This window comes from Dryobates pubescens, chromosome Z (assembly GCF_014839835.1).
Source record: "Dryobates pubescens isolate bDryPub1 chromosome Z, bDryPub1.pri, whole genome shotgun sequence".
In the NCBI taxonomy this organism is placed as follows: domain Eukaryota; kingdom Metazoa; phylum Chordata; class Aves; order Piciformes; family Picidae; genus Dryobates; species Dryobates pubescens.
In genome coordinates, this window is record NC_071657.1 from 21,076,123 (window position 1) to 21,092,058 (window position 15,936).

A 15,936-nucleotide genomic window follows, 5' to 3' on the forward strand; every position below is an offset into this window, starting at 1 on the left:
TATTTCCAGTACGTTCCCAACTATTGCATCCTTATTTTAGCTTTTTTTTTTTTCACTTCTTGTAGTATTTACTCATCTTTCCATATATGATTTTTTTTTTTCCTAATTTTCTTCCTTTCTCCTCTCCTTAAATCCTTGTTTGTCAAGATTTTATTGGTGGTCAAATTTTAGGTTTTGCTTTCTTTATCTCCTCTAAGTAAAAAAATCTATGTTAATGTGCAAAGTACCTACGCATGTTGGGTAATTGTGTTGAAGATGGAATAAACAGATGGATGATTTTTATTCATTAACTAAGTGTTAAAAAGAAACTCTATATGATAACTTGTGAAGTAGTGATTTTTTTATAACTATATATCTTCACTCCCCAAAATGGTGTTATTTTCTCCCCTTCTTGGGGTAATTGCCTCTCAGCAGTAAATTGTTGCTCATTCTTCAGAATTTTCACAGCTGGCATCAGTGAATCTCAACATGTAGACATATGTTTTATTTAGTTTTGTTTGCTTTGGTTTTGAGTTTCCAAATGCTCTAGGTTCTTGATCAGAATCATGTGTATCTTAGCCATAATATTCAGGCACACAAACAGTATGATAATGTCTGAATCTTGAGTATGTCAACCTCCATAAAATTTCATTTTAACCAGAGCCAAAACTAGTAGTTAATTTCTGTGAAATAGTAGTAGCAGCACTAGTATTTTTTTAGTATCTTTTTAAAAGAACTGGAGCTTTGTTTTTCAAACATCCCTTGTCCAAAACCAATTTCTGAGCTAAGTGGGTTTTTTTGCATTTGTCGTTCACAGAGGAGCAATTGCCTTTCAGTATATTTTAACAGAGAATCTTGTCACAAAACTTTTTTGTACTGGCCTGTCGAATCTCTTGTCTGTGGGACTGAGAGTAAGGCATGAACATCCTGTCTCCTTCTAATCTTGTTCATCAAGATGAACTCTCTTTGAAATTTAAATGCTATTATTACACTATGGTATACAATTTTAACACTGAGTCAGTATTCAGTAATTTCAACAAGGTTGTGTATTATGTGTTTCACACAAAATTAATTTGGTTTTGCTTTCTTGTAATTCTTTCATTTTATATTTCATATTTTGAAACCTTCTGTTTACTGTTTATGTTGTCTATTGTGACATTAAATGTTACTTTTTAATTTAAACATCCTATCTGCTAGAGCTGAGTTCAGAATTTGAATTCTGTGTATGAATGCTGCTAGGCATTCTAGAACTACAAAATTAAGAGTTGAAGAAAACTGTGAATATCTGTAGATTGCACAACAAAATGATAATGCTACCTGATGATAATTGGTTTTGATTGGGGAAAAAAACAACTAAGCATATCCCCTCTCCCAAAGTAGCAAACAAGTAAAGAAAAAGTAAACCCCAAAACCAACAAAACCCCAACCAACCAATCAGAAAACAAATGGAAAACCTTTATTCATCCTAGTGCCCTAAGATTGTGTATTTATGTGTATAATTAAAGGTATACTGTTTTAATCTCAAGATTTATGCATGCACTGAATATTTGAACATGCCAACTGCCCAGTTGTGTGCCACAGAGAAGTGTATATAAAGTTTACATAAATATATGTTTATATAAATATAAAAATAATGTAATTTTTCTTGCCATTTTTTTATAATACAAGCGATTAACAAGGAATTCAACATTGTAGCATTAACCCATTACAATTACCTTTTCAGGTAAAATATAAAATTGGGTGTTTGTTGTTAAAGTTATCTGCCCCATTCATTTCATGACAAATGGTTACATAAACATTTATAGCAATTGTCTGATGGATAACAAGATGTTTACATCTGATTAAAATGGAGAAGGGATATTCCTTTCCCCTGTCATGTTCAGGTAGAAACTGATGTTACAAGGTGAAGTACTTAAGGGAATGCATATCTAGTTCTGCAGCTCTTGAAAATCATTCATGCATCTGAAATGGTAATAGTGAGATTGTATAGACCAAATTATATTTGAAATGTTTGTGTCAATGTGAATCAGTCTCTTCAAACTTAAAAAACAGTAACATTTTCTGAACCAGGGATGTTGTGCTTGATACAAAGAACTAACCTAGCAAATAAGTCAGGTGTCAGGTAGGCTGTTTAAGATGAATGAATGTGACAGTGAGAAAGGCAGTGATGGTTGTGTTACTGTATATTGATTATAACAATAGACCATTATTATGATAAAGAAAAGGAAAAATGAGGGCATGAGCATCTCCTGTGATGGTAAAGGATGAAAACCTATCTTGGAAATGCTTTGGTCAGTAGAAATACTTGGAATTCAGTTTAGGTTTTGAGACTACCCACACAATGGAAAACTGTGGCATGTTTTCCTGGGAAAACACAAATTTTGCTATTTCTTCATCATTGCATTAGTGAGGTAGATAATCTAGCATTAGCTTTTACCTAACTTAAAACCATGATGCTTTTGAAAGAAGTGCTGACCTCCATGCACTGATTTATCTTTAGTTTAAGTTCATGTTTTTTACTTTGTAATTAATGAAGTAACAAAAGAATCACCAGTATTGTCACTTGCTCATAAGAAGAGTGTTGTCATTGCTGAAAGCAAGTTTTGGTATGAATTCTGGTATTTGGTGTGGTTTTTTTAATAGGAATATTTTCTACTTGTTTTGAGGTCTCCTAGTGAGTATTTATTTACTGTCATAGAACAGGCATTGTTAAATAGTTCAGTACGTTTTATTTCCTATGTTCAGGCACTGGCCATGTTATTACCAATATAGTGTGAAGGCTGAAGTATCTAACATGAAGTAGGTGTATGAAGGACAGGAAAATAAAAATTGTTCTGATATTCTCCTTCTCCTTGTGATTTATGCAGAAAAAATGCTGGATTTGCAAATAGAAGGTGTTTCAAACTTCCTGCTAGCGCAGCATGTATAAAATGAAGACAGAGCATGTAAAATCTTCCTATTTTAGTAACACGATGTAAATTATTATGTGCTTTTATTTGTAACAGGCAACTATCAGAAGTTAAATGGTATTACAACAAGCACTACCACTGTACATCGGTGGTAGTATCCTAATGATACCAAGATCATATTTGTACCAGGAATATTCTTGTCCTACTTCCTATATACATACCCTGCAGCTATTTCACAGAGGTCAGCTTCCTTAATTTTATGCTTGATCTACAGAATTTTTGGAGGCAGTATGTGGTTTTTCTTCAGCTTTAGTTGGGAGAACATCAAAAACTTCTGGATCAAAACACCAGAACTCCGCTTTCTGTAGAAGACTGACTCTTGTTTTCCCCTTTTAATCTTTTTCTTGTTATTATGCCTTTTAATTGCTCTTTTCTTTGTTGTAACACATTGACTTAATAGTTAACTACTGAAACAGACTGATTGTATCATCTCAATTGTATGCCTTTACTTAATCAAATCCTTAGGGACTTATATCACTGAACAGAATTGTTTTTTCTCTCTTACAGGGAAGGTAAATTTAATTGAAGTGTCACTATTAACTAATGTAATTATTTTTCTAGAGTAGAACAGAGATTATTCCAGACATCTTAAAAAACAAACATCACTTGGAGGTTATTGTGACTAAATTGATGCACTGAGAAATCTGTAAAAATTTAATTCTTTGAATCCATAGCTCATTAATGTACTAGGAGAGTTTTATTGGCTTTTCAAAGATATTATAATGATTAACAATAATAATAAATCAGATTAATCAGGCTATAAATCTTAACCATATTGTTCTTTGACACTTCAGTTGTTCAGTATGTCCAAGTTATTGGTGGCTATGCAGGTGAAATTATAGTGTAAATATTTTGCAGGAAGTTTGTAGTATTTGCTTAGTTTGAAAACATTAGACTCTGGAGTCTTTAAATCCCATGCATTTGAATCTAAGCACAGATGTGCACTAATGTCTTCTTCCTCCCATGCCCTATTTTTCTTATAATTAAATTATTTGGTATGCTGCCTTGCTATGTTATGCTCCATAGAGTCAAAAGGAGGAAGGCCTCAGTCTCTAATGTAGGTGAATTCAACCATGAGAATGTCTTGATTTCATGAAGTAACTGAGTGTCTGAATTCTAAATTTGTTATATTTGTGTTGTATGACCATCTCTGTTTCCTTTTTGTGAAATATATAGTATTGTGTATTGTTCCAAAAAGATTAACAGTTTTTGTTAACGGTTATGTATGTGAGCAAATTTCAGATGATTTATGTCTATCATATTTGTCTCCATAGCTAAGAAATCTTTCAAACTTGGATCTGCGCCATATCACAGAACTGGACAATGAAACCGTGATGGAAATAGTAAAGAGGTGCAAAAATCTTAATTCCCTCAATCTGTGTCTGAACTGGATCATTAATGACAGGTAACTTCATTATAGTATTTTAATACCAGTGCAAAGGTAATTTAACCAGTTGTGTGAGAGAATAATGCCTCATGGGTTGGTTGTTGGAGGAAATTGGTATAAGAAAGCTGTATTTTCTAAGTTCTCTTGCATGTTTTGGCTAAAACATCTGAACACAGATTTTATAGTGTTTGTGTATTTTTGTAGTGGAGAAAAGTTTAGTTATAACTGGATGGCAGTAAAGTTTAATTACATTAATTCTTTTTCCTGTAGATTTTATGAGTACGTGTGATGGAAAGATAAAATTGCAGTTTTGACTCCTTCAGTATGTGGCTGAGGTTTAACAGATTTATATGCTGTAATGGTTAGAGCAGAATGGTGTGGATGTATGTCCTATGCCATTCAGAGCAATGTTTCCTGCGTGACTGAAGTGGGTGTTGCTGGGATTTGTGAGGCTCAGAGGATGTCAGGTAGTTTGTGAAGTTCCTTGTTTCGAGGGGCTCAGATGTATTTTTTCTGGTTTTGATTTCATGCGGGGGTTTTGCACTGGTACCTGTGTAGATTCGTTTGGGTATGTTTCATATTGTTTTCCCCTGTCTCTTGACGTAACGTGACATCCCTGCAAACAGAGTAGTAAGTCATTGTGTAACTCCACTAAAACTCTCTACCTCCAATCTTTTATCTCCCCAGCAGTCGGAGAGAGAGGGAAGGGGAAGATCATTTTAACCCCTTATGTATGCATATGAATGGTGAAACATAATGTTCACTACATAAGGAAAAATAAACTGCCTGTGGCTTGGTAGTGGAATTAATGTTTTGTGCAACAAGTTCTTAATTTTTTGACAGATGCTCTACAGAATGGGTATTACCTTAGGCTTTTCCTTTTGACAAGAGTGCCTCCTTCCTGCTGTATTCTGTCATATAATGTATTTTAACATTAAGTAAATGCACACAGATGATGTATAATTATATTGCAGATTAGTGAAAAATAAAACAAAATGTGGATTTAAAAAGAGAAAGTTAATTTTTAAAATGAGAAAATTGAGTGTACTATGTTGACATGCACAGGAAAGAACACTAGTTTATTGTAACTAGTGCTTTAAACAGTGGAGTTCTAAAACGGTTTCATATACACCCAAATGATGTGCTTTAGCAATAGTAGTTTTTCCCTATGGTTACAGATTTTTTCTAACATGCTCTCATGGATTTCTGAAGCTGTTAAGAATGTAGGGTAAGCTTAAATGGTGAAACTATAATATTCTAAAAATAGAAACATTGAAATGTGTTGGATAGCAAGTAAGTACCTTTGAAGTTTTAGTATAACTTTTTTTAGCCCTTAAGACTGGTTTTCGGTTTTGTAGGTTTAGGTCGGACCTTTAATATAACCCCACTGTTTTGAAAGCATTTATTTGGCTCAGATGTTTCTGTGTATATGGCCTTCTTTTCAGATGTAGAGTAAAGCTACTGTAATAGAAAATTCTAGAATAAGTCAGAGATACACTAAAAAGAAAAATGTAAATTTAAAATATAGGCTTTTTTAAGGTTTTAATTACATAAAAATAGTGTACCTTTCTTCATGAGTGTTTTTAATAGGATAATCTGCTAAATATGTTCCAAAGTGATGTGAAACCAGTTTTGAAATTACTAGACTCATTCGAATAAGAAATACATCTTTTAATTACATTCATATGACTCTAAAACTTCACATTGAATATAGCTGGAATTATGAATCTTAACAAGAAAAGGAAACTCTTTCCAGCAATGACAGATAACGTATTGATGTATGTAAAGTTTTAGATGTTTGGTCTCTGTAGTTCTCTCCATTTTGTGTTTATTTCCTATCATTGCCTGTCAGTACTTTTTCATTGTGTGATTGATAACTAAACAAATTACTACAAATTTAAATTTAGCTATTTAAATTAACTTCTTTCCAAAAGCAAACAAAATTTTGACAATGTTTAATGCTTTTGTTAAACCTTACTCAGAAGCAGTCATTAGACAATTCAAGTATATTTTCTCATTTAGGAGTGAGGTGAAGCTTTGAATACTAGTCTGAACTGAGAAAAGTAATCTATATTAGTCCTTCTTATTGCTTAATTAAGAACTACTGAAAATTATGAAAAATAACATGATAAAACCACTGGACTTTTATCATGATATGCAGACACCAGTTCAGCAGTGGATTATAATCGTGTTCACTTTGAGGAAATGAGTTCACAGGACTGATCAGGTGCTTTCTGTGGGTAAAAACCCAAGAGGTTTTAAGCTAACAATTAATTTATTGAGGATCTAAGGCAAGATGAGATTTTGTTTGTGGTTTTGTTGTTGTTGAGTTTTTGTTTGTGTTTTTTTTTTTCTTTTGTTGTATGTTTTGGTTTGGGTTTTGGGCTTTTTTTTGCCTGTTGTTGCTTTGTTTGGTTGGTTTGGATTTTTTTGTTGGTTTTGTTGGTGCCATTTGATGGCCCTTAGTCAAAGGGGGGTCAGAATACATTCTACAATTTGATCCCTTTTAGTAAAGAGTTTGTTTATAATTTTTTCCAACATATATGAGATAGTAACAGTTTGATGTTTTACTTGACTTTTGGTTTTAAAATAGATCAGTCTCACACATGACCTCACCACTGACATGATCAACCATGCTTACTGGTGAGATCCAACTACACAGGGCTTGTATTGACTTTTTTTTTTTCGCAAATATAGCAAGACACTTTTTTTTTTTCTTGAGGATAACAGAGGGTTGTGGTTGGTTGTTTTTTTCTTTAAGGCCTTGGAAAACTATTTTCCTCCATTCCTTTGTGCAGAATCAAGGATGAAAGAAAACTAAAGAGTTCTCAAAAGTACTGATACAGCTTAAAGATTATTTTGTTAATTGTCTCTTGAAAGTAGTTGGTAGGTTTTAAAGCAGAAGTAAATCACTGGCTTTAAAACTTGATTTTAGATTTCTTTATTATTTCCAGAAATCTGTAAAAAAATCTTTCCATAAGCAAGGCTGTGGCAACATTTATAACAGTGTCTTGCTTGTGATACCACTAGACCATTAGATTTCATGCTAAGTAACCAAAAAGAACTGAAAATTACAGAGTGCAAGATCTCTGCATGTGACTTGTAAAGTCACTTGTAAAAATGTTGTTGCTGTAATTCTTTCACACTTGCAAAAATTACCAAGAACTGTTATTTCTCTTGTTGGCTAAAGTGTTTTCTTTTGAAACTATGCATATAAAATGCTTATGTAGGGGAGTAAAAAATAATTTATGTAAGGCAAAAAATATATTCAGTATGTTCAGTTGAGGTACTCTTGACATTAATTTTAAAATAAAGAAGTCTTACATTCCTTGTAAATACAAGTCTCTAGAGCTAAGCAAGATCTAAAAAAGCTAACATAATGATTTCTTCTGTAAGTATTACAGCTCCATCTAAAGCTTAATACACTATTTATCATGTTGCTTAAATATGTTACAGAAATAGTCCTACTGCTTCTTTCAAATGTGAACAAACCTAAACTTGCAAATTGTTTCAGTATGCATGTTGAGTGCAATATCTCAGTTCTTTGCAGTTGGAAAGAAATTGAAATGAGTTATCTGTATATGGTGATGTGAGTAATACTTTCTGAGACTTGATTTATATAACCTTATCACCTTGAAGTAGTCTTAATGGTCACTAAGTTTATTCCTTTGAATTTCAATTGATAAAATAAAAATAGTGACATCTAAAATAAATCTTATGAGGGATTCAAGAAAAGGCAATATGATATACTGGCAAAGTTTTCAGGGGTATGTATATTCATAAAAGATCAAGGATCAGTTAATCTAACATTTTCTGTGAATTGTATCACTGTGAACTTGGAGTTGCAAGTCCTTCAAGTTCAGTATTACATAATTCATCTAAAGGTAGACATTTAAAAGCTGTGCAGTGACTGTGAAGTCTCGAGTATTTCTGCTTGCTTAAGTCATCTTTCTTGCTAAAACACCCCCTTGTATTATGTTTGCCAGCCCCTGTTGTATCTGAGGGTCTTATAATAAACACTGTGATTTGGGGAAAAGTACAGATAAGGTAAGGAGCTTTATTTAGAGCTGCAGCTACTCATCTAGAATAAGGTTCCATCCGCAAAACAAAATTAATGATTGGTTTTGCAGTTGCAGGACGATTAAGTGTCCTAAGTGTTGTTGTAATAAAATCTGAAGACAGCTGATTTTTCACCTAATTTATCACACATTGATTGTAGGTAACTGTTATTAGGTGCTGAGATTTGCAAAGTTTATGAAGATTGCTGGAAGTAAGCTATGGTTGTGACTTACAGGCAGATATGAAGTATCTGCATGACACAGTAAACCAGATGTTGTTTGATGACCTAGTAGTGGCATCACCACTGACATATTTCTGATTAGTCAAATGGAACAAGATGTGCATTGTGTGCACCTCCCTGAACCTTCAGCACAGTTGGAAAACCTGGATTTGTTCTAACTGTGCCAGCTCTGAGAAAACCGCTATCCTTTTGTAGTGGTTTCCTGTAATATCTCTGCAGATAAACCAAAGTAAATGGTGTAATGGGACAGTGTCCTATACTCTGTAATGATTAAAACTTATTGATGAATATTTTGTTTACAAACCAAGATGGAGGAAATTTGAAATAGTTTTGATAAGGATAGTCAGGAAGTCAAGATATGGAAGAAATTCAGAGGAACCATAGTAAATCTTTGGGAGCCAGACCATATGCCTGAAAACCAAAATGCTTGTGCAGCAGCACAGTCAGGAGAAACGAGCATTTTCTCCTTTGAAAATGTTCCATTTGCTTTATTCTGCCTGTTCATTAATGCACCATCACTTTCTCATCATTTGCTATTGTTTGCTGGCTTAGGGGGTTTGTCTCTACATTGTCTCTACTTATCAGCGTAAATTGTTCCTATGTTCTCCCATATACTAGAGAAGTGTTTAAAAAAATTTGCATTGATTGCCTACCATGAGTTTACGTGAACACATGTAACCAACCTAGGGAACATTTGCCATGATCTGGATGTGTTGTGGGATGAGGATACAATGCTGAAGATGCTGTCAGCAGGGGATTAGCTCACTATGCTTAGTCCTAGAGCTGCTGGCATTTGTGGATGCCCCACATTTGATGAGCAGACTTGAGCATCAAAATAGTAGCCCAGTTCTTACAGTGTATTTGTAATAAAACACAGAATTAGTGAGCACTAGAATTATCTGCAAGAAAAATAATAAAAATAATAGTCTGTTCCACAAACTATAAGTCTCTGCATATTTATTGTGGAAATTATTTCTCTAAAATTACTTTTAAAATGAAAATGTGTTTAGTATTCACCTTGCCTATATTTTTGCACAGGCAAAAGTGTTCATTTTATATGTGATAACTACACATGCTAATATAACATCTTAGTATTCATCATTTTTGATCTGACGGAAGTGAAAATGTACTTTAGGAGTGATGATATTCTGTTGCAGTCTGAGCTGGGTGCCCCCCTGGTGTGTTCACTTCCTGTGTCCAGAAGTCCAGCCCAGAGGGATGGACACAGGAAACTGTGTGTATTTCCTACCATAATTCTTTGCACCACTATAAGATCCAGTGCAGGGTCTAGCGCTCTCTTTTTCTTCCTCCTCCGTCAGCCGGTAACTGGGGGAGATGTCTCCTGGCTTTGGGCCTGCTAGGCCCAAGGCCACAGGGGGATGGGCAGTCTCAGGCCTGGCCAGCTGAGACTTGCCCAGCAGAGGGAGGGGGAAGAAGGAGCCCTGAGGGTCTTGGGTGTACCCTCAGGTGGGAATGGGATGCCTGTGGGTTTGTTTCTGGATCTTTCTTTGTCACTGTGCCTTGCTTGTCTGTAAACATTCACCACTTTCTATTTAAACTTTCATCACTTTTGCAATCTGTTTGTCTGAGTGTTTTTATTCCTGCCTGTGGTGGGGAGAGGGGGCTGCCTCAACCCAGCACATTCTTGGTAGCAGAGGATGGTTGTTGTGGGGAGGGGGTCTGCCTCTAAACCCACCACATATTTCTTGCTGTCATTTTATATAACCTGGATTTGGGGATAGAATGGAACTTTCCAGAAAAGCAACTGTACTTTTATCTGGTATTTGTCATGAGTCATTCTAGGTGAACACTAGCATTTCTTAATTCTAATTGACTTTTATCGTTTCAGTGATATTTGAAAGATGATATCCTTTGAGTTCTCTGCATATTTATCAGGTGTCTAGTCATGTACATTAAAAACTTGAACTCCACAATTTTTTTTTATATTATACCACAAATTAATTTTGCTTTTAAAATTACTTATTCTTTTGAATGTTCTTTTGTAATTAAATTTGTAAGATTTACTTCAGCCTGCAGATGTGTTTTGTAAAATTGTTCTAGGCTGACTGTCAGATATTTTAAGTTTCAAAATAAATAGTAGAATGTAGAAAAATTTATAATTAATATGCTTTGGTTAATTATCTACTTTAATTATGGGCTTTCCTTTTTTTTTTTTTTTCTTTTAGTTTGTGTTGGGTTTGTGTCTGACAGGGCTTTGGTAGTTGTCATGGATTGAGCTGAATCTTCTTTTGGTGCTCCAACGTGGTGCAGTGAAAGCGGCTGTCTTAAGACAGTCAATTTTGGCATAAGACAAAAGGGTTGAGATAAACAAGTAAATGAGAAGTGAGGTAGCAACAGGATTCAGTTAAGACTTGGAGCTTGTTAAGAGAGTTTTATGTAGGGCCAGTATGCTGGGGTCTTGTATGTGCTTGCGGTAGTGCTGAGTGTCACCTTAGGGCAGTGGTCCCCTCTTGTGGTTTGGAATTTCACCCCTGAGCAAGTGCAAAATCCTGACCAGCTGGTGAAATATAAGGAGAAATAATCATAAAGCTGTTTGTCCTGCAAAAGATAAGATGAACCAGGGAACAGGGGCAAGAGAGAGTGGTTTGCTGTTTGCTACTCAGCTCTTAGCGGGCTTTGGAAGGTGGGCAAGGTCAGTGGATGGAACTAGCAAAGGCCTCAGGGAGGTGAGAAAATCTCTCCTCCACTGTACAGGCCTGTGTTTCAGCCATGCTTCCTTGTCTAAGAGAGAGAATCTGGGCAGTTCATGGTCCTGGGTATGCTGTGGTTTTACTTGCATGACCATGGGGAAGGATATGAGGAATTGGGATGCACAAGTATGTCAATTATAGGGATTCCAGTCAGAATTAGAGGTGCCCTGCCTCCAACCAGATGGAGGAGAGGGACAGCTGGGTTTATTGGACTACATGGAACCAGTGGCTTGGCAGGATGAAGAGGTGGAACCTGTCTGTATTTCTGGCGTGACGGAGGGATCTCCAGTCCTGAATGCACTGGAAGCTGGGCAACAGAATGGAAGCCACAGTTTGCTTTCAGTTGGGGGTGGGGTGGGGGGTGGGGCATGGAAGGAGTCACTGGACTTAACTGCTGCAGGAGTGAAAACACAGCCTCACTGTTTGGACTGGTCATGGGCTGATCCAGAATGTGCTGGAACAGAGTGGAGCTCTAGAACATCTGCAGTGAGCAGTCTTCTGTGTAGCAAAGCAATCTCATTTAGAGTGAAAATGGATGGTGACTGATACATTGTTTGATGTTGATTGCTGCTGGGTATGATGCAGATGGTATAGAACAAGGGGTGGAGAATATCATGGATTGAATTGAACCTGCTGCTGTTATTCATACCATGACACAGTCATGCTGGCTTGAAGTTCAGATTGCAACATGGGAGGCTCCTTGTTCCGGTTGCTGCTTCTGTCCTCTTGGGTGTTTGCTCTTTTCTGCAGGTATGGTGTCAGAACAGGTAGGAGGCAGTTAGTCAGTTTCGATTTTCTTTTTTATGCTGTTTTTTTTCCTCCCTGTATATCACTGTGCTTCTTCTGCAAATAGGCTAAGCTAAGGTAATTGTGCACTGAATTATTAGATTAATTAGATTATTAGCTAAGGTAATTATTGTGATTATGATATGTTATGTTAAACTCTCATCTTTTAATCTCAGGCTTTGTGTGTCACTTTTCCCCTTACCTTTATGCTGGGGGAGCAGGCAGGTTAGCCCTTGTGCTTATACCATTACAGTAGTGAAGAAGGGAGCTACTTGCATGGGCATCTCTAAGAAGTTTCTACATCTCCCAAGTCTACCCCACCTCTGGCCCAAGGCCAAGCCAATCAACACCTTTACAATAACATATCTAAAAGGGCAAAACAGGTTGGGTGGTTTCTTTTTGTTGTGAGAGCTCTTTTGTTTTGGAGAGAAGTGGCATGGTAGAGAGAGAACCATGTGGCCACCAAGGTCAGTGATGAAGGAAAAAGAGGAACAGCAGTTCCCTTTTGACCCATAGTGAGTTGATGAGCAGAGCGCCTGTAGTCCATGGAGACCAGTGGTGGGGCCGCAGTCCCACTTGCAGCCTGTGGAAGACTCCATGCTGGAGTGAGCAGGTGGATGCTCCAGTAGGTAGGCCCTGACTTGTGAGGGAAGTCTGTGTGGTCCTCACTGGGAGGACCACAGCCCATGGAAGAGATCCATACTGGGAGAAGTAGTGCCCCACTAGGGCAGAGTTGATGGGGAGGAGAACCTCCCTTGATCTGCTGGACAGAGTCTTCTTCATGCACCCCAGGATACCATTGGCCTTTTTAGCCACAAGGACTGCCTGCACTTCCAGATCCTTCTCCCAGTACCAATTACCCTCATCTACTCTTATTTCTTATTTCTGATCTTGTGTTTTGTCTGCTTCAGATTTCATGTAGGAAGACTGACTTATCTAGACAATGGCTTTTATGTGGTTGTTGAATCTGTGGTATGGGAGAATTAAGAGGAATGCCTGAAGTTGTGCACTGAAACAGGTTTGCCAGGGTGCATGCAGTCCAGGCTGCCATCTGTAGTCTGCTACTGTCATAACATGCTGAAAACATAGTTTCCAAAGCAAAGACCAACTGTTTTCTACACATGAAGTCATCTCTCTTCTCTGCCTTCCCCACCTCTGGCTTAGTGCTAGTGACATGTCTGAACTTAAGTAGTGTGTCTTTTTTACCCAAAAAAGATGATAGCTAATACAATTTTTATATGACCTAAAAGACTGCTGGAAAAGAAGTATCATTATAAATTCTACCTCTTTCTAAAGGAATAGTGTTAAACCTCATTTACTAGTACTTAGTACTTTCTATTCCAAATATTCATATTTTTCTCAATAAGTTTAAAACATATTTAAAGAAAGTTCTTGCCATTCATACAATTGATCAGTATTTCTGATTGAAATCTAATCTATAGTTTACTCTTCAGTTTTATATGGGCAAAGATCTGCCTTTGTTTTGCTGGGCTTGCTCAGTTCATTATTTCCGTATTTCCATTTTGAAAAAAAAGAGGGCGTGTTACCTCTTGAGGTACTGCAGATGGCTGGATTCACCAAGACCTGCCAGTTTGTCATTAGTAACAGCTTTTTCTAGATCTTTGAAGATTCATATGGATCCCTACTAAAGGAAAAGTTTTCCTAATGAAAAGAGAAGTACCGTCTGGAGGAACTAGTGTTTTCCTAAGTTCTTTGTTGAATTAAAAAAAAAAAAAAAAAAAGTCAAGCTATAGTGTGATATTAACCTACTTAGAAAGCTGTTAAAATTGGCTGGTAAAATAAATGGATTTCTCTTTTGTTTCCCTTCAGGGCAAAAGTCTTCACAAATAGAAATGACAAGTCATTAACAATTAGTACTTTCTGTTCCTGTAAAACTAACTAATACACATTTAAACAAACATTCTATAGAAGTTAAACATGAAAATTAAGCATGAGTTGATTTAAAAAAAAACAAAAGCAAAAACTCACTGGATTGGAAGAATAGTGAGTTACATTTGATTTTTGCATTACTAATAGGAGACAAAAGGCTTTTGCAGTTCTCTATTAATTGTACACTTGATATATAACATAAAATGCATTAACTCAGACAGTTTCAGCACGTTGGTAAGTCATATATTGATTAACCTAGGGTCTGACAAGATTAGTTTTGTATGTTTTTGATTACTGTGGCTGAGAAGATATTTCTTTGTAAATTCAGAGCAAGAAGCACTTTTGAAGTGTTTATTTCCTCCCTAGAATCCTTTCAGGTAAATTTTACTTGTGAAGTGTAGATATCATTCTATTGTAGAAATTGTTTTTTCATGCTAATGTTGGCAGCTGTCTATCAAGTCATAAAAATAAGTTTGTTATAGTGAACAGCATATAAAGTGTGACTGTAAGATGGCGTTGACATATTCATGTAGGCTTTTCAGATGTTGAAAGTGCTTTCATATTGTGAATAAAGTACTTAAAGCTGAGGTTCTTGCCCTCTGAGTTTTATAGGTTTGTTTACAATTGATGTATTTCTTTTTGGTGATAGTCTGCAGTGATTTCTTTCTATGTGAGAGGTCTGTTTTTGTTGAATGTGATCCTTTTAATGTTGACATATGTAGGCTATATTGTGCGAATGTCTTTGCTCTGGTATTTCATATATTCTAGATGTTTTATACATGTATTTTAAAAACTGTGGAAAAACTGTCCAAATCTTTAAACAATTAATTTTAAATGTCAGGTTATTAATAGTGTATAATTACTATATTTGTGTTATGTATATAATATGTCTATATTTCCATATATGTGTGTTTTATATGTATTTATAAATATATCAAAATGTATGTATATATATTTGTTCAGTTCACTTAAAACAGTTTATATAGGCTGTGTGAATCTGCAGTATTTTAGCATCTTTTCATATAAACACATAAATTCATTATCTAGGTTCTACAATGTTTAAAATTTTCAGCTATTCGAAAACAAAAATATTATGTATCATTTAGACTTTAAAGAAAGTATTTATTTAAACTGTATTGCAAACTGCAGACCCATTTTTTGTTTTAGACATACCAATTAAATATGGGCCAGCTGAATTTGCTTTAGAAGGTTTGTGCCATCCTTTAACATTGCAGCAGGGGAAAAACAAAAAGTGTGTGCCCTAGCTTTCATCCATTGTCTTCTGGCCGTGGAAACTGTGGGAGGAATTCAAGATTTTATTAGATTTCCCTGGGATAATCAGACACGGAGAAAAATACATTCTGTGCAGCATAGTGGTGCTCAGTGGTCTCCATCTGAACAGTTTCCCTGCCTGTTTCTCATCTCTTTATTGATGGCAGTAACAACAGAATTGCCAATATTTTTTTGTAGTTTGTAGCAGACTGAATAGAATAGAATAGAATTAGCCAGGTTGTAAAAGGCCTTCGAGATGTTCTGATTTTACATAAAATTTCAGGTTACTTTTAACCATCATGTCATCATTGAACCACAAAAATAGTTTTTATTTTAGTACTTTATTAGCTTTCCAGGGCAAAATAAATTTGGTTTGTTTCTTTTTTAAATTAGTGTTCAGAATCCAAAAGAAGATAATTTGAATACAACTAAACCCTAGATTTTCTAGTAATACCTTACTTTTCCAAACATTACTGGAAAATACAGGCTCTTGCACCTCTTCAAGTCATCTTATTTACAGTACCAATTAGCCATTTTTACAAATCATATTTTATGACATTTACTGCAGCTCAGTAAACTGAAGTTTACAGGAATTACATTTAAAAGAGTGGGTATAATACAGAAATACCCTTTAAAGAACTC

General features: G+C 35.5%; 1 protein-coding gene across 2 annotated transcripts in view; it reads left to right on the forward strand.

The window, feature by feature from the left end:
- Window positions 1–15,936, forward strand: part of FBXL17 (F-box and leucine rich repeat protein 17) — a 365,616-nt gene that overhangs the window by 149,772 nt on the left and 199,908 nt on the right. For both annotated transcript variants that reach the window (XM_054178266.1, XM_054178265.1), the window contains one exon: window positions 4,223–4,353. In XM_054178266.1, the coding sequence (XP_054034241.1) occupies window positions 4,223–4,353 (131 nt within the window). The remainder of the gene's footprint in view (window positions 1–4,222; window positions 4,354–15,936) is intronic.